We start from the raw sequence: 18,378 nt of genomic DNA on the forward strand, positions 1-18,378 counted from the left end.
CTTAAATAAACTTTATTAAAAGAGAGAAAAAATGTACAGCAACAGCTTAAAAACAACATCCATCAGAAGTTAGAAATCAAAACATTAAAAAACTCTTAAGTATTGAAGTATACACAAGAATTACTAAGTAATTAAAGAACAATGGGTTAACTAAATTTACAGTCATGGATAGAACTACAGCTAATGATATATACATCATAAAAGGAACTGTTTTGGGTGGGTTAAGTGGAATGTCGCCTCATTTCTTGCTATAAAGTCAATTATAGGTTGCCATATTTCAGCAAAATTAGAGAGATATTGGTCTGACTCAATCTGTTGATCTAGAATTTTCTCCATTACAAATATGTCCCATATCATCTTGTACCAATTAGATAACAAAGGAAGTTTACTGCTCTTTCAAGTTGAACAACATGTTGTTGTACTTCTGCTATCTTTTCAACCAAAAGGTTTGGAGCTTTTCCTGAAGGGCACTTTGCCTGCTGAAGTGCTATACTGTATTCAATGTGTGCACATTATTGAGAGAAGACAGTGGGTAGGTTTGTCTCTATCTCCCTTGTCTGAAACACTACTTTCTTGTACATCAGGGAATGGAAACAAAACCTTGCAGGCACAGCACTAGAGAACAGAATAGCATTTAAATGGAAGCCACTGCTTTTGTAAAATCAAAGCCATCCCCAAGACAAGGAGACAGGAAAGTGACTTGGAGAAAACATTTTAGAAAGAAAGATGTCTTTGTGACAAGATTTGCATACCTCTGCTGATTGGAAAAGGTCCCTATCATATATTTTAATTAACCCTCTCCTCATTCTCCCTCCTCCCTCTGATCTTAAATTCTAAATGAGGCACTAGCATAGCAGAAGTCCATAGATTTCTAAATATAACCCATACACAACATTTCTGTTGAATTAACAGAAATAACTATATTTATTTTAAAATTATTTTTTATTTTTATTGTGAAAAAGTTAAAAGATAGACCAAAAGAAAGAAAGTAAAACAAAACAAAAGCTACAGAGAGCCAACAACTACAGAGAGCCAACAGTGGTCTACATCATCTACAAAGTAAAAAAAAAAGCCACTGTGTCACGTTACAGGTTTTCGCCTATAACACTTCCTCCTTTAGTATCAATCAGCTTGTGCTATATTTAGTCTCTTTTTTCTGTATCTCATCTTCTTGGTATCCCAGATCCTTATTCTTAAAAATCAAAACCACAAATCATTAATTCATTTTTCTTCGTCTCTCACAGATAGTCCATAAAGGGTTTCCAATTTGCCATGAATATAGAGAATGTTTTGTCTCTAATTAATGCTGTAAGTTTGGCCATCTCAGCTAAGTCCATCATCTTTCCCATCCAATCTTCCAATGAAAGTAGATCCTTGTACTTCCATTTTTGAGCATTTAAAAGCCGCGCCACTGTACCATATATAGAATTAAAATACCATACACTTTTTCCAATTTTTTATCCATAATTCCCAACACATAGAACTCCGGTTTAAGATGTAGATTAACCTTTAAGATTCTCTGCATTAACATATGTAATCGTAACCAAAATTAGCAAGAAATAACTATATTTATGAATGAAAGTTTGGTTCAGGTTTTTAATTAATCAGTTTCTGAATGTGTATCCCTAGAGTACACCATACAAAACTCTTGATGAAGGCTGTTGTTTTAGGATCACCCTGAGCTTTCAGTTCTGGCATTTGATTTAGATACTGTTTTTAGTCTGTGATCGAAAGTTAAATATTTAACTAGTTGGCAAATCATTCCAAATACTAGTGAAAGGTGGTTTGGGTTTTTTTTTTGCTGAAACGTGTCAGTTTTTGAAGCCCTCTTCCACTCTTAGAGTCAGTGTGCATTAATTACACCACTTTCTCCACAAAGGAATTCATACTTGCTCACAGAAAATTACAGGACCATTTAAACAAACATGCAAAGAAAAATTCAGAAATATCTGGGCTAGCTTTGATCCATTAGCTGCCTTTGCAAGCATCAGGCTATGCGCCACATGTCAAGCCCTTTGGCTCCGTCCTGTTGGCTTGTACCCAAAAGCCATGGAAATACATGTTACATCTACGGATGCTCAAGTGAACTTCATTTCACCTGTCCCATCTCCAACTTTCAATGCCGTTGCTTGCATTGAAAGTTGCTTGCACTTCAGTTTGCTCTGTGTGAATACATTTGCATATTCGTTACCAGTTCCTCCTTTAAAGTATCCCAGTTTCCCCCACATCCATTCATTGAAATGCAGCTCTTGACGCTTTCTCACACCTTAAAGAAATGCAAATCGGTAAGTCAAAGGAACCTACAGTACTTGTCTCAAAGAGAAAACAGAGCTGAATTGGTGTGCTTTGCCCTCCAGAATCACTTGCTGATGCAGTCACCCAAAGGGAGCTCCTGTAAAAACGGCATTCACGTGTGCCAAGCAAGAACTGCCTGCACATAAACTGAGGACTTCACATACAATCCTGCACTTGAATGTCCCTATGTATTTAGTAACATGTATTTCCACCCATAGTTTTCACCCATACTAAGTAGTTGCAAGGAAAGGAGAACAAGTTCAGTCCAGATGGAACTCAGCTACTTCTACTTGCCACCAGCAAGCCAGCAGGATTTTCTTCCCCTTCATGCAGGGACGGATCGAGGGGGGGCGGGGGGGAGTCTGCCCCCGGCACTGCCAGGGAGGGGGCGCCGGGAGCAGCTGCCAGCTGCCGGGAGCGTGCGGGCAGTAGCACGGGCAGCCTCCCAGCCCCCCACACTGCCTTTTGCCTGCCCTGCAGGACGGGGCAGCCGGCTTGCCGCGCACCCCCTGTTCTGCGGGGCAGGCAAAAGGCAGTGTGGGGGGCTGCGAGGCCACCTACACTATTCGCCTGCCCAGCAGGACAGGAGGCAGCCGGCCACCCCCTGTCCTGCAGGGAGGCGAATGGCATGGGCGGCTTCCCAGCCCCGCACGCTGCCTCCACCAGCGCACCGCACGGGCAGCATGCTCTGCCCTGCACAATGATGTCATAGAAGTGACATCATCACACAGTGCCGGGAGCGCGCGTGCGCACTCAGTGCGTGCAAGGGGTCGGGCTAGGGTTGCCCTGGGCACCGGCAACCCTAGATCCGGCCCTGCCTTCATGCTATTCTTGCCACTGCAGTCCTGCCAAAACAGCATCCTTGGAGCAAGTTTTTCACTTGCCAACTATAACATTTATCTGTTCACGTCATATGACAGGCAATCATGTAATGGAGCCTTTGCGCCAAAGCCATTAGGGCCCTATATCAGCGTTCCTCGTGGCATTCTCCACTATATCTGGAATTAGCAGAAAGTAGAGCATGGTCCACTAAATACCAGGTTATGGCAAAGCACCTAGAGCCAGGTTACTAGAGCTTTTGCAGAGAATCTGGTTTAGGAGAGTGTAGCTCTATACCAGAAATGTAGTGTTTACATTGTTAAACGACAGTGAATTCTTTTTTATATGAAATTGTGACCTGTTGGGTCTCTTGTGAACAGAGGCTGCTACTTGAATACACAATAATACCAATTATATATGGTTAAAGTCTGAATGTGCATTTTGTAAATTTAAAATACTTCTGTGCACTATGGAAATTCTAGTTAAAAACCCCTAGGCTGTGCAAGAAAATAAAGTCAACCAAACTCTACCCTGCACGCTGGTCCCCAACAAACATGGACATATGTGAGGCTCTAGGGCCAAACACAGTCTCCTGAAATAACTTGTAGAAAGGACACATGCGTTTGAAGGGTGGGATCTGCCTGTTGATTCTGGGTGGCGATCAGAGTTTAATACCATATTCAAGTGAACTCCTGCGTTAACTGAAAACTAACTAAATCTGATCTGGTATGACTGATGATAAATGCTTTGAAGAAACAGTTGTTACTGATGAGTAAAAGGGAGGGTCAATTATGATTCTGTATGATGCACAATTGATAGACTATTAAGCTGCACCTTGATATATAGATATTCAGCTGCTTGTATTATTTACACAGCATGCACAATATTACTTTTCTATGCTTGTCATGAATCCAGAATAACTTCTGTCCTCCCAGTTTCATTCTTGTAGTGTAATGAAAATTATTTAAAAGATGTCTTTTCTTTTGCCGGTCCTTTAGTACTGCCATTTGTTCAGAAGACAGCAAGCATGCACTCCAAAAGCCAATGGCCCCAATCTAGAACCACTCATGTGCACTTTGGGGCACCAGGTGAGAATGCATATCCCATGAAAAAGAAACATCAACTTGCACCAAGGATCTTGGATGAGCACTGGTTGTGATGCAGTGGTGCATCCAGATGAGTGTGTCTCAATTGTAATCTTGTTTCTGCATATGAATGCCCCTTCTTAGGCAAGGATGAAACTGTATGAACAAATGGGTTATGTGAAGATTCTCACTGTTACCAGCATTTTTCTAAATGAAGATAGGGGCAAGAGAGGGGCATGTGGCCAGTGGTAACTAAACAGATTGCAAAATATGATTTTTGCAAGGACCTTCGGTTGTGCAAAGGCGTATTTCCAACTTTGCACTGAACATGTGAGAAATGGATTTATGGCATAGGATCTCCCCATCTTGCACTTATGGTACAGGTAGAGTGAGAAAGAAATGTTCCTGGATAGAGTTGTTTCCATTTTTTCCATTGCTTCCCCTGCAAACCACCACAGTCTTGCGCTAAAAGGTGTCTGGGACTGAGATCCTCAGACCTTTTGGAGAAGGGGGAGTGAAAGCCTGAAAAAATAAACAGTTGCTGTTATTGTTTACCATTAATTACCTATTGCTGTGTTTCGGAGGAGAAATCTCGATATCAGAGGGCCAACTGCCAGTTCCCCATTGACAGAGGGACAGGGAATTTCAGTCTGGCTAGCAGGAATGTCTGAGCAGAACCTTCCGGACCTAGACAATCAGATGACCATGGGGAACCAATCCCTTTCTATGTTGTACTATTAGAAAAGAGCAAGAGTCCAGTAGCACCTATAAGACTAACAAAATTTGTGGTAGCGTATGAGTTTTCTCCTTCAGATACAGCTAGAAGAAGTGAGCTGCCTGTGACTCACAAAAGGTCATACCCTACCACAAATTTTGTTAGTCTTATAGGTGCTGCGGGACTCTTGCTCGTTTCTACTGCTGCAGACAAACTAACATGGCTACCCATCTTGATCTGTGTTGTACTATGTAACTTTTAGGCCCTGCAGCTGTTCTTCTACATAAGCCATGAGTCCTTCCTTACAGGATCTGGCAGTCTTTTTCACCGTCTCTCTGCCTTCTTGATCATCTCTTTGCCTGTTGTTTTGCCTTACTTTTTCCTACTTCAAACATTTTATGCATTGGCTGCTTTCATTTTGACTTGTCATATGCCAGGTTTGCCCTCCCCCACCTCTCATGTCTCAGCCTCCTTGCCGTGGTGCAAAGAAAAAGTACCTGACAAAAAGAAACCAAAATTTGAATTCTTTTTCAGTTTTGGCAAAAGATGCTTCTGAAATGTTCAGTGATCTCACTCCAGGGTTACTGCATTAGCGCTGTTTCTCTGACCCTCCTGGCAATGAGTGACCACAGAAGATTACCCTGTCTGAATCAGCATCAGCAGCTTAAATCAGAGGAAGCTGTCAGACAACTCAAGAAATGATGGGAACCACCTAAGCCTTAATTACTTAAAATTAGAGTTAAAATTAGAGAAGCGTATTACATTTTTCTTATTTAGACATACCAGAGGGGACCCAGATCCACTCACAGCACCGTTTTCCTTTCCTCCATTTTATTCTCTCAAAAACTATCCTGCCAGGTAGGTTAAGCTGAGAGCAAGTGACTAGTCCAAGATCACCCAGTGAGCTTCCTGTGGCAGAGTGGGTATCAGACCCAGGTCTTCCAGATCTTTGTTCAACAATTTAACCAAAATACCACACTGACTTATCTCTAGGGGCTTCTGAGCCTTTACAGACAAAAAAGCAGTGTAGAAGGGAGTCCTTGTGAAAAGAGTTTATTATATGTGCTGGGGTGCTCGAGCTAACACAAGTAAATGGTGCCCACCTCAATGAATAATGTCCTATATAACCAGTTGTTAACATTGTATGGTAGCATCGCTGTATACAGCAAACAGATATCATTGGACTTCTGAAGCCAGGATATTCTGAAAGGGGAATGAGAAACTAATTGTGTTGATTTTCAGTACGGAAGATGTTGGCGAGAAACCCAAAATCAAGAGCACTGGGTTTAGGGGGCGGGGGGAGAAGAAGAGCTATCTCATGCAAGGGTAAGGTAAACGTAGTCCCCTGTGCAAGCACCGAGTCATTACTGACCCATGGGGGGACGTCGCATCACGACATTTTCTTGGCAGACTAAATGTCACCCTCTTATCATCTCATGCAAAGATGATGATAAAAGGGTGACATTTTTAAAAAGACAAATTAACAAGACACCAGGGCTTGATGGCATTCACCTGCTTTTTCTTAAAGAACACAAATGCAAAACTGCTGCGCTTGTGGAGGAAAGAGGTAACATTCATTAAAAGCAGCCCTTGCAGATGAGATCACTTAAAGTAATGCTAGTTATGCTTCATATAAAATGTAGCTGATATGGAATTTGCTGGCATAAAATGTAAAAATGCTCATTAACTGAGGATGCTTTAAAAAACGTTAGACATCTAGAGCTATCTTCCCAGTATATATACCCACCTTCTGTTCCTCTTTTTCATTTAGATTCAAATGAAGAGAATGTTTGATCTGCTCCCTTGTAGAGCAAATGAGCTGGGTTTTCTACACTTGGAATAATAATTATAATGAAAACAAATTCTTCACAAAGATTCCGTTGGATGAAGGTTGATTTTGAACATGCTTAGTTCATTCCAGAATCTGGCGTAGCTTTGAACAGAAATGGTATTCCTTCAGGGTACAAGCAACTCCTGAACAAAGCCATATTCGACATAAATGAGATTCCTCCTCTTGAGGAATTGGACTTGCCCTGAAAGTTGTCTTTAAAGTGGAGTCTTTCTGTATTAAAACCTTTTTTCCAGTTCTTCTGCCATCCTTCCCCACTCCCTCTTGGCTTGCTGCCAGGGGCGTTTGCTGCTGTTTGTAATCTGTTGAGAACCGCCCCTACGAATGGCTAAGAAGAAACTGTTAAGTGTCTCCCTGCACGGGGCATGGGCTTGGCCCTTTCTTAAAAAAATCCACTAGGTGAGTCATGCTGAAGGTAAGCATTTTTTTCTCTTCCTGTCTAGAGTGATTCAAGCAGAGGAGGTGATAAAGCTACCTGAAACAGGGAGGGGGAAAGGAGAAATGGTCTGCAGCTGCAAGGCCGCTTGATCTCCAGATTTTAGCTTAAGAGTGAGTTCAACTGGAGCATCTTGGAGGACATAATCCTGATTTCCCTGGAATGGCTGCACACTGGCTGGTAACTCTGAGCTGCCTTGCCTCCTCGCTCCACTTTCCTGCAGCTGTTGGCACTCAACGAAGAGAAGGTGAGGCTTTACAGACATAAAAATCACCCTACTTTTGTTTTGGAAATAGATTCCTTTTAACAGCAGCCTTTCCCCCCTTTTAGCCTCCAGTTAGAAGGGTTCTCCAATGGTTGTCTAACCACTAGATATGCAGGAGAACTATTTTCTCTCCTTTCAGAGCATGTGGAACTTCCCAGGAGCTGGGCAGTACAGCTTTTCAGCCAGTGGTGATCTGGCTGTGACAGGGCCAGTGCTTCATAACAAGCCACACTTCCTTCCCCGGGTCTTGGTCCCCCATTCACCTCCAGCCCTGGTTACACCAGCTGAACTTGGAGATGGATGGGAAAGCATTCACTGTTGTTGCCTAGCAACTGCAAGCTGGCTTACTTATTCTGTGTGCCCTGCTTGGGAGGTTGGAGTGTTAGCATCCAATAGAAAGACCAGTTAGTGACTGAGATTAATGTTCCATCCATCCTGTAAATATATCAGCCATGGTTCATAAGCAGGAATCAGTTGTGGATGGGTATTGTTCTCCGTAGCTAATACTGCCATTGCATTTCTTCATTGCTAAATTGGACTATAGCTCATTCAGGGACCTTTAAAAATAGTATGCTTTCTGTGCCTGCCCCGCAAGTCGTTATATGTTTTACATTTTTTCTATACTTTTTCTACACTTCCAAGGACAATACAAGGATGTGAAGGGGGGCTTTTAAAATCAACTTTTGAAGGGGTTTCGGAGCTCTCACTGAAGACAGATATTCAGTTTTTTAGGGCATGTCAAGCAAACATATGCTATTTACGTGTGTACTTGTTTAACAGCATTCAATGTGTTCACCACAAAGATCATTGGTATTAACGTGATTTCTGCTGTGCAGTTCTGTCAGGACTGAGCTGTGCCAAAGTGTCTTTAGAACTGATTATATGTGCTTGACACTTTCACAGTGTATTAAGGAGTACTCAAACTTTTAGGGCCTGTGGGCACCTTTGGAATTTTAAGAAGGGGTGGTGACCACCATCCCAAAATGGCTTCCACAGGAGGTGGAGCCAAATGGAATACCTCCCTCCTCACACCTCCTGGGAAGAAGGAAAGCCTGGAGGGGTAATGGAATCACATGCTGACTGAGAAAAGCCCAGGTACTTACCAGTCTTCCTGATCTTCCAGTGGAAAACCCTGTCATTTGATTGAGGGCAGCCAGTAACAAGCCCTGTCTTCCAGTGTCACCACCCACTTTCTGAAAAGCTTGGAGGGCCCCAAGGGAAATACTAGTGGGCCCCAAGGCGCCCATGGGATCCCTGCTGTATATTCTTGTTAATTCTCCCACAACTGTGGGAGTGTGTTGTTCGTTTTAACCAGGCGATGATACAGCATTATGCTAAGTATTCTGAGATTAGATCCACTAAAAAAGGGGGGTGGGGGGATCGCCATTCAAAATGGGCTCCTGAGAGAGGTCCTATAACAACACTGATAATGCCCAGGTTTACTTCAATTATTATCTTACCTCTAAAAGATGAGCCCTCCCTCAAGGTGTGACATTTTCACAGTGGGAAGAGGGAAGCCGTCACAGATGACTAAAGGGCACACACAAATCAAAGACATTTCTTTGAGAAACAATATTTTGCCAGTGGAGCAGTTTGAAATCTCAGAGGTGTAATGTAGATAAATATTAAAATTTCGGGACATTTTGAAGCCATAAAAACAAATTTTCCCAATTTTTTGAAAATTTGGGAAACGTATGCAACACTTACTTATGACGCCTAAACTTATTTTATTGTTATAACAAAACATGCTTCATGTATATGTTAATTAGCATAGAAAACTGTAGTGCTTGGCATATTTGTTAAATTTAAAAGGATTAATGCCTGAGTTTTCTTCTAGCAAAACTGCAAATACAGCCAATACTAGGGAGAGAGAATTATGTATCCTGTGTGGCCAGAGCACATGTATCTTAATTTTTGCCATCTGAGAGGCAGGAAGAGATAAAAGATTACACTTTAAAAAAATGTAGAAAACAAAAAGCGTTAGTTGGACAAACAGTTATACAGTAACAAAAAGATTAATAGTATATTTTGATACTGAGTTAAACTTTATAACATTGAACTAGTCAATTAGTGTACATTCTTGGAACTAGTCAGTTCATGTACATGGCTCATTAATTGTGGACAAAATTAGTCTCATTTAAACAATAAATTGTATATTCCTACAGTATACACAGGATTTATCATTATCTAATGCTGTATATTTTTACATTAAAAGTCTTCATAGTATGCATTCTGAGTGAATAATATCTTATCTTTAAAAATCTCAGACATTTAACTAATTCCAAATGGGAAAATATTTCCTAGGAGTTTACTTTACTATTTTTTTCATTGGACTTTTAAAGATTTTAGGGATTTAAAAAAAAAAATCTGGGAATTTTGTGGGCCACCTCACCCTGTTCCAGGAAATTGCAGGAAATCTCCAGGAATTTCCCAGTCTGACATTGGCAACCCCATCCTCGTACTTTCAATGAAGAATCCTAGAAGCTATGTACTTGACTCGCACTTCTGAGAATTCCCCATTATAAATTGCTAGATGTGACAAAAGAATAGTTCTGAAGGAGGGAATGGCCGTTAAATCTCTCCCTCCCAAATGTGACCACAGAAAGGTAGATGCTTCCAGACAGTCTTCTAAATCCAGGCCTGTTTTTATTTCTTTTAATTTATTAAAATATTTCACATTAAAATTATGCAACTTACGTGGGTTACAATCAGCTATACAATTATTAAAACATCAATATAAGAAATATTACTACTGAACAAATGAATCAAGCTGATGAATAATGTTGATGGATTGCTTCCTATTCAATGATTTATGATTGTGGACTGATGGTTTTTCCTCCTGTCTTCTTTTTTTCCTTCTTACCTATCTCATGTAGGTGTAATTAATCCCGCATTCTTTTCAGTTTGCAAGCAGTTAGATTGTCTTTGATTAAAAGCTGGAATTTCTTTCATCGGCTGTTGTTCTATGGACAGCATTAAGCTGCTTCTGCAGTAATCATTGGGAGCGGTCACTGTGATTTTCAATAATATTACTGTTTCTGCAAACAGCATGTCCCCAGGTTCTTGTCCAGAAGTGTGTTCAGTAATGTTGAAGCATCCTTGTTGTGGAGATGCTCTTGCCTCTTGTACAAGATGGAAAGCTGTCTTCTGTTTGCCTTTCTATAGCACTGGGGCCTCTACTGCTTTCTGCAGGGCTTCTTCTGAGAATTTCAAATTATGTGCTTTGAACAAACTACTCTATAGAGAATGTTCATGTCAGGTCTTAGTCTGTGGAGCAGGGACAAAAAGCACTGGGCCACGCCAGGCGTTCCTGCAGCTGCTGCAGAGCCTTGGGAGGGGCGCACTAGTCCTCCCCACCCCCTCTTAAGCAAGCCGTATTGGCAGCGGCAACTCTTTATCTTCACACAGGCCAGAGTGCGCCTGCACAGGGATAAAAAGTGAGTCATCATCATTACGGCTTGCCTTTTATATAGTAGGATGATTAGAATTTTGTTATGATAAGGACCTTTCTAGATGTGACTTTAATTCTGTGTATCTTAAGTAAATTAAATTTAATTAATTAAATTAAATTGATATTTGCATACCCACACTTGGTTAATTTACAAAGGAATCTGATATAGCAGCCATTTTGTGGTGAAAGGCCCACTGGCTCAACAAGGTTGGGGATATTAGCCTGTAGAAAGGTTTTAAGTGGCATTTTCAAGGAGAGGGTTATGTCACACTACTTCATCTGATTTAGCATGAAATCCAGCTGTGACCCATCTCCTTCATGGCTATAGAATACAATTATTTTCCAGGTAAAGCTTCTCCAACACAAGCGGAATGAACTTAGAAATATCAGCCATTTTCCATGCACCGCATAAACAAAGGGACTTGTTATTGCCTTTAATAGTTTACTTTATTAAAAATCAATCTGCTTTACTTCAGATGTTACAGGTGCACTGGGGTGCAAGTTGGCATTAAACTATGGTTCAGTTATGTCTGATGGCTTCGACTGCTCTGGTGAATGCATTAATCCTTCTGCCTGAATGAACAAAGTGGAAAGCGTTGACCCTAGAATAGCCCCCTTGTAAAGACTAGAAATTGCCTGCCAAGGTAATAGGCACCCAAAGAAACAATCTGGCAAATTGATTGTTCGGGGCCAAGTGAAGGTTATACATTGTCCAAGAAATGGAATAAAGAAGACACATACTTTGAAATTTATGCATAATTCAGATTCTTACTGAAGGCCTTGCTGGCCTGCTCTTATGATGAAAGAGAAAGAATGCAGGACCTAGTCTAGGGCTTGAACCAGGAATCTTAGGATATGGGAAGAACTGGGCCTAGTCTGGTGAGGCCTGCTTAATCCCCAGCATCCTATTCAGGCAGAGAAAAAAATAAGGTATACAGCAACATACTATTCAAATGGCAGGTAGTTTGGAACCTCAACATTATCCAGGGCTGGTAGAAATAGTGAAGCCTGCATGTAGGATTCTTAGCCCTGTACTAGCATATTCTGGGAGCTGGGTGGGGCGTAGGGTTGCCAGTCCCCTGCTAGGGGCAGAGGATACCCCGCTCCCTGGAGGACAGGGAACATTACTGACACTGTGATATCACTTAGTACTATAGGTGGGCACGAACCACGAAAAAACGAACCATGCAGAGGAACAGGAGAACCAACCCTTCAGCAGCATCTGTGCAGGGTGATCTTGGTGGCTGGGTATCTGGTGTGCTTCTTTAGTTGCATCTCATCAACACAATGTTATATGGTATTTGTATATGAAAGCATCATTGTTTAGAGCCATCACCTCCAGATGGTGCAACCAATATAGGTGAAGGTGTAAGGTAGGGTTACCAACCTCCTGGTGACGGCTGGAGGTCTCCCAGAATTGCAGCACATTTTCAGGCAACAGGGATCAATTCCCCTAGAGAAAATGGCTAATTTGAAATGTGGCATCTATGGAATTATGCCCTACTGAGGTCCCTCCCCTTCTTAAATGCTTCCCTCCCCAAGGCTTCACCCCCAAATCGCCAAGTATTTGCCAAACGGGATTTGTATCTGTACTGGAGATAAGCTTTGTATCTGTACTGGAGATAAGCTCTTGCCTAAGCAATTCTAAACTGTTTTTCCTTTGTAGACAATGTGACTGTTTAATTGTTGGTGCAATGAACTATGGAGTCAAAGAGAGAGAAAACTATCAGTTGTGTGCTTTAAAGTCTGAGCACAGACCAGTCTTGAGTCTCTCTGTGTACGCAGTTTTATTCTGAAGGCCCTATTAGGTACTGAGAATTCCATTCAGAAAGCTTCATGAAGGAACACAACACGCAAAAACAGCACCGGGAAGTGTGAAAAATTATCTTGTTAAAAAAACATGCAATTATCATGATGTAATCGCCTCCAAACACTCCTCTGACAGGCTCAAGAAGATGGAGTGGAATCGAACTGTGATTGGGTGATGTAATCTCGCACTTGGTGTTGAGCTTTGGGTGTGAAAATTGCCATGTAGAGGGAATGATACATATCAGTTAATGTAATCAGGAATCTTTGCCATATTAGGTTATTTAGTTTAGGGAAAATATGGGCAAGTTATGTCATGCATACCTTCTCTAGTTTGTGTGTGTGAGGAAGAAATCAACCAGCTCCCAGGATTTGAATGGGGGCTTAAGTGACTGAATGTTCCTCTGGTGGGGGGAAGGACTCCTTGCACATTAAAAAAATGACTATATTAGACAGAAAGCTGGATTAGAATCCCTTCCTCTGACATCTGGCTTTCTATGAAAGGATTTTTTTATAAGAAGATTTACTCAGTCATTGGAAAAAGCATGGATTGCCTGCTATATATTAAGTATCTCAAACCATGGTTTGTTCTAAAATATGATTAGTGCAAACTAGTGAAAAAGTGTGATGTCGGAAGATCTATGCCTTGAAAACCTCTTGAAACAAATCGAAGGAAGGTATATGTACTCTCTCTCTCTCTCTCTCTCTCTCTCTCTCTCTCTCTCACACACACACACACACACACACACACACACACACACACACACTGTCCTACCTCCATGTATTCTTTCTTGGTTTGTGTTAAGAAATAATGCTCATGGATGCAAAAAAATTTGCTGTAGATTTCTACCAAAGTCAATTACATGTCCTGTATCAGCTGTGGAGCAATTTTAATATCCACAAATGTCATACATGTGATACACAAAAGGTAGCTGATTTTTCCCAGTAAAACTGAACCTAACTCTGTTCTACTTAGGCTAAACAGTTTTCAGTCTGTCCTAAAAAGTAGCAAAGGATTCTGGGAGCTATGTCAAGCATCAATAACTTCTTTTTTCCTGGACAATAAGCTTCTAAGAGGTGATTCAGACTCTTTGGGTGAGGATGGTGGTGGGTATAGGTCTGTATTAATAATACTTTGTATTTCTATGACTCTCCAGAGTGGTCACTGCTCTTCATAAGCATTATCTCAGTAACCAGAATTATATATATAAAGCATCATAATATAATGTGTTTCATTCACACGTTACATTTTTAGACACGTATTTTACAAGAGGAATGTCCAAATCAGCCTTGTTCCCTTTCTTGTGCCCTCTTTGACCTCTGCCTTGTGCACACCTGCTGTAGAAGCCCAGATAGCAGCTTTTAAAAACAAGGGACCCTGTATCCATTCCCACTGGGCAAGATGGAAAGGGTGAGTCTCAGTTGGAAAATGGCACAAAGAGAAATGGTAAAGCAACTTCTTTCCCAGTTACACTTTCATAGTCCTGACTTGGATTTTGCCTAGAAGGATATTCGGCTTTTTAAAAAGCAAATGGAAAAAAAGCTCTGTGGCATTCTGTTAAATGTGTATTTTAAGTCTGAGGTACTGAGGAACCAGAAAACCACCCCACCTTCCTTTTAAGCTCCCGCAGGCGCTAACCTGTGGCTCAAGAGGGGGAGTTTGGAAAAGTGTTTGAGACGGCTGACAGGCACGTGGGCTGAGGTAGTGCCGTAAGCAGGCTGATTAAATTCCAGGTGCTGCCGAGTGAGCATTGATGGGAATGAGATCAGCTTGACTTGGCTTTGGCAGCCTTGCCAGATCCAGCACACGTCCGATTTCAGGTGCTCGGAATGTGAGTGTCATGCCTGAACCTGATGGTATGTGTTGGCAGCTAACCTGAGGATTAGCCAAGAGCAGCTGTTGAGTGCTCTCTAGGTTTAAATGTCGAATACTTGAGCAGGAGACCCACCTCAGTTATTGGTAATGAAATGGATGACAGAAAAGGGGGTCTTACGGTTCTCCCTAGTATTTATGTGAGAGAAGGTGGTTAGCCCAGTGTTTTAATCCCTGTATTGTCCTTTCTATTAATCTGTTCATGCTGGGCACACATGTGCATGCTCAGTGTTCAAGTGCTAAGTTCCAAATCAGAGAATCCTAAAAATAATCATACAATGGTGGCAGATTTGCTTACTTAGCAGCATGTCCTCAAAATCCACCTTAATGCTTTAACATGTAGCTGTACTAAAACCTGTACCCATCTATAATGTTTAACTCTCCTGCCAGAAGGATAGAAAGAAGAAATAATATGGGGAAGAGGATCCAGGGGAAAATGTAGAGGCCCCTGCAATTCTTATTTTGAAATTAATTAGGCATTACTGCTTAAACTGATATATTAACACATTCCAGAAGCTACATTGTGGAAGAAAGAGACCAGAGGGGAGGAGGAAAGCGTCCTTGTTCACTCTTTTTATAATCAACCATAATGAATATGCACTATTCATTTATGAGCATCTAACATGAATGGGTATTTAATTGGTGCTAGTAATTTATCGTTAAATTTAATTCACATTTCTTGTAATAGTTATGAGTTTTAAATTATAGTATAAACCATAGTATCGTTAATGAATATTTGCGCAGTTGTATAAATGTATATAGTTTTGATGAAAGTATAATGGGCTCTTAGCTGTGAGAAAACAGGTGGGATAATATGGCCTTCTCAAAGCACCCTCCCCACAAGGAAGTGGAACTTTAGATGGGGAGAATACAAAGGGAGGCAAGAGTGGATTCGGAGCTGTACAGACTTGTGAAAAAAAAGACTTGGAATTTGGTCTCTGTTTCAAATGTATCTGGTGATATTTGACCTATGATGAAGCAATGACTTCTCATGAGTTCTTTGAAGTTTACTATGCTTATCACCAAAGTCTGGTAATATGCTCTCAAGACCCCGTAAATTCAACAACCCCAACAGAGGGCTGCACTTCATAACCTTTCAGGCCTGTTATGATTGTGAAAATGTTTTCTCTATCTGTTGAAATTCTCTAATGAGTTTGTTTGTAATTGATATTTAAGGGTCCTGTCAGCATTTTTGCTAGCAAAAGAGGAACCACTTCTGACAACTGAAAAAAGACAATTCTTGGGATAGTGGGGTGGGGTCCATGTAGGGTTGCCAGGTCCCTTTAGTCCCCTGGGAGGGGACTGGGAACCCAGCAGTCACCCTCCACAGCGATTGGCTTTCCCTCTAGCATGCGTAGTGTGCACATGCTCCCAGCATGCATGATGACGTCACTTCTGGGAAGTGACATCATCATGTGGGTCAAAGGGCAGCCCGACATGAACTTTGTTGCGGGGCACAGGGGCGCACCATGCCACTGGGGGGGGCGCCCCGGGGGGCATGCCCCCCGTTGGCCAGGTAAGTGGGGTTGGGGGGGAGGAGGTGGGAACAGGGGATTCCTCCGCCCTGGGCAGGGGATTGGCAACCCTAGGTCCATGTAAACAAAACTCACATAGAACAAGGGCTATAGTGAAGAGGACAATCAGACAAGGTAGAGTGGAAAAGCGGGTAGACTCTAACTTGGATTGTTAGTCCAAGTAACCATTTAGAAATGGAATCTTTGAGGTGATACATAGCTTTGTGGCTTACTCCATAGGTAGGTTCCCTGTTGGATGCTGGTAGTGGCTATGCTGGTGCAAACAGCTGAAAAAGAGTTGTTCAAAAGGAACACTAGAGAAGGAAGTGAAAAACCCAAATGGTTACCATAGGAGGGCAAGGTTTTCCAGCTCCTTGTTTCAAGAAATAAAATGTATTTATTTATTTCAATTAAAACATTAAAAAGTCACAGTGATCACCAGTAGGGGTGCCAGGTGTTCGTTTTCCACTGGACAGACTTTTTTTATTGGACAGTCGAGGCACGAAAAGTGTTGCTGCTTTCAAATGCCAGAAGCATTTTTCAGCTAACAGGAGGGGGATTCCCTTCCCATCAGCTGAGAAAAGCTGCTTTCAAATACCCTCTGCTTTTTTTCAGCTGAGGGGAGGGGGAGGGGTCTCCCTCCCCTCAGCTGAAAAAAGTGGCTGGTGTTTGAAAGCAGCAAGAAAAGTTTTACTGTTTTCAAAAGCAGGCAGTTTTTTTAAGCTGATGGGGGATCCCCTTCCCATCAGCTGAAGAGTGGCCAGTGTTTGAAAGTAACACTTTTCTTGCCGTTTGCAAATGGCAAGAAAAGTGCTGCTTTGAGCTTCAGTAAACCTGAAATGGGAAACCCGAGGGGTTGTGTACACCTCTAGTGAAAAACCAAAAAACGAACCAAATGACCTGGCCTAAAGTTCGTTGCAGTTTGTCAAAAATGGGCTCTGACGAACCACCAGTTCGGGAACCACAAACCAGCTTGGTTTGTGATGAACTTTGGTTCATATTTCGGTTTGTGCCTATCTCTACTTCTTACTATGGAATTTGGCTAGAAGAGTTGTTGCTGTCCCCTGGCCCCGCAGAAGCAAATGATCCTTTGTGTAGATCCCAGGTTCCAAGAACAACCTGGGTAAGAAAAATGTTCTTGCGTTGGTACAAAACCAAGGCTAAAGCTCTAGCCAAAGAAATTCTGATGGCTCAAGACATAGCTCTGCAGTCTCCAGGGTTTTTCTCTTCCTCCTCATGCAGTTTGGCTCAGGGCTATTGGGGATATTTATTAGTGGTTGTAGCAAACTTGCACAGGCAAGAAACTATGGGATCTCAGAAGGTGAAACTAGGGTTGCCAGGTCCCTACATCTTCCTAGCGGGACTGGGGGGATCTGGTTCTTACTGGGAGGTATATTTCCTCATACTTGCGAAGTGCACGCATGCTCCCCGCACCAACGCAATGATGTCACTTCCGAAAACTGACATAATTGTGCCAACAGTGGGCATGCTCCTGTGTTTTGTGTGGGGCCAGTGCAGTCAGTTGGGGGTAAAAATTATCCTCTGCAAACTGTGGGAGCGTGCCCACCATGGATGCGATGATGTCACTTGAGGAAGTGATGTCATAATGCCTGCTGGGATTACACCTACCGTGCACTTGCCCTGGAGGTTCCTTGCCTCCTGGGTCCATTCTCTGCACTTTCTCCTCCCCACCTGCCAGGTGAGAGGTGGCAGGGGGCAGAGGCTGGGAGCATGGGATCCCCCACCCCCACCGGGTGAATGGGATCCCTAGGTGAAACAGTCATCAAGACAATATATTGTAACAGATAAAACTAGGGTTGCCTCTTGTAAGACCAGGAGGGGAGAGAGAACAAAAGGCACATCAAGAAGAAGAGTTGGAGTCAGACAGAGAGACATCAGCTACACAGTCTAGTTCTAGTAAAAGAGAAGATATAGCACCAGTGTCCAGGCATGCTGAGTTGCTTCTATGCTAACAAGGGGCCGACTGAAAGTTTGTTGGCCAAGGAAATGGTACCCCCTCCCATTAATTAAGCACACTCCACTAGGAAACTTTGCTGTGCAAACCACATCAATATGCATGGGACCTGTACAAGAGCATTACTGCTGTCTTGCACAGCTGCTATTCATTGCCTGTGGGGGGCAGGGGAGTGTGCTAGAGATGTGCCGGGGTCTCATGGCTCAGATCTGTCCATCTCCTAATCTACTTTCTTTGTACACTCTTTCTATGTTTGAGCACATGAGGTTGCCTTACACTGGGTGAGACCACTGGC

The 18,378-nt window shown here is 42.3% G+C and overlaps 1 protein-coding gene across 1 annotated transcript in view; it reads left to right on the forward strand.

Annotated features, from left to right (window-relative positions):
* Nucleotides 1-7,246: 7,246 nt before the first annotated feature.
* The window catches only part of LAMC2 (laminin subunit gamma 2), a 56,811-nt gene continuing 45,679 nt past the window's right edge, over nt 7,247-18,378 (forward strand). Inside the window, exon 1 of the mRNA XM_054981595.1 lies at nt 7,247-7,446. Coding sequence (XP_054837570.1) covers nt 7,362-7,446 — 85 coding nt within the window. The 5' untranslated portion in view covers nt 7,247-7,361. The remainder of the gene's footprint in view (nt 7,447-18,378) is intronic.

This window comes from Eublepharis macularius, chromosome 5 (assembly GCF_028583425.1).
Source record: "Eublepharis macularius isolate TG4126 chromosome 5, MPM_Emac_v1.0, whole genome shotgun sequence".
Taxonomy (NCBI): domain Eukaryota; kingdom Metazoa; phylum Chordata; class Lepidosauria; order Squamata; family Eublepharidae; genus Eublepharis; species Eublepharis macularius.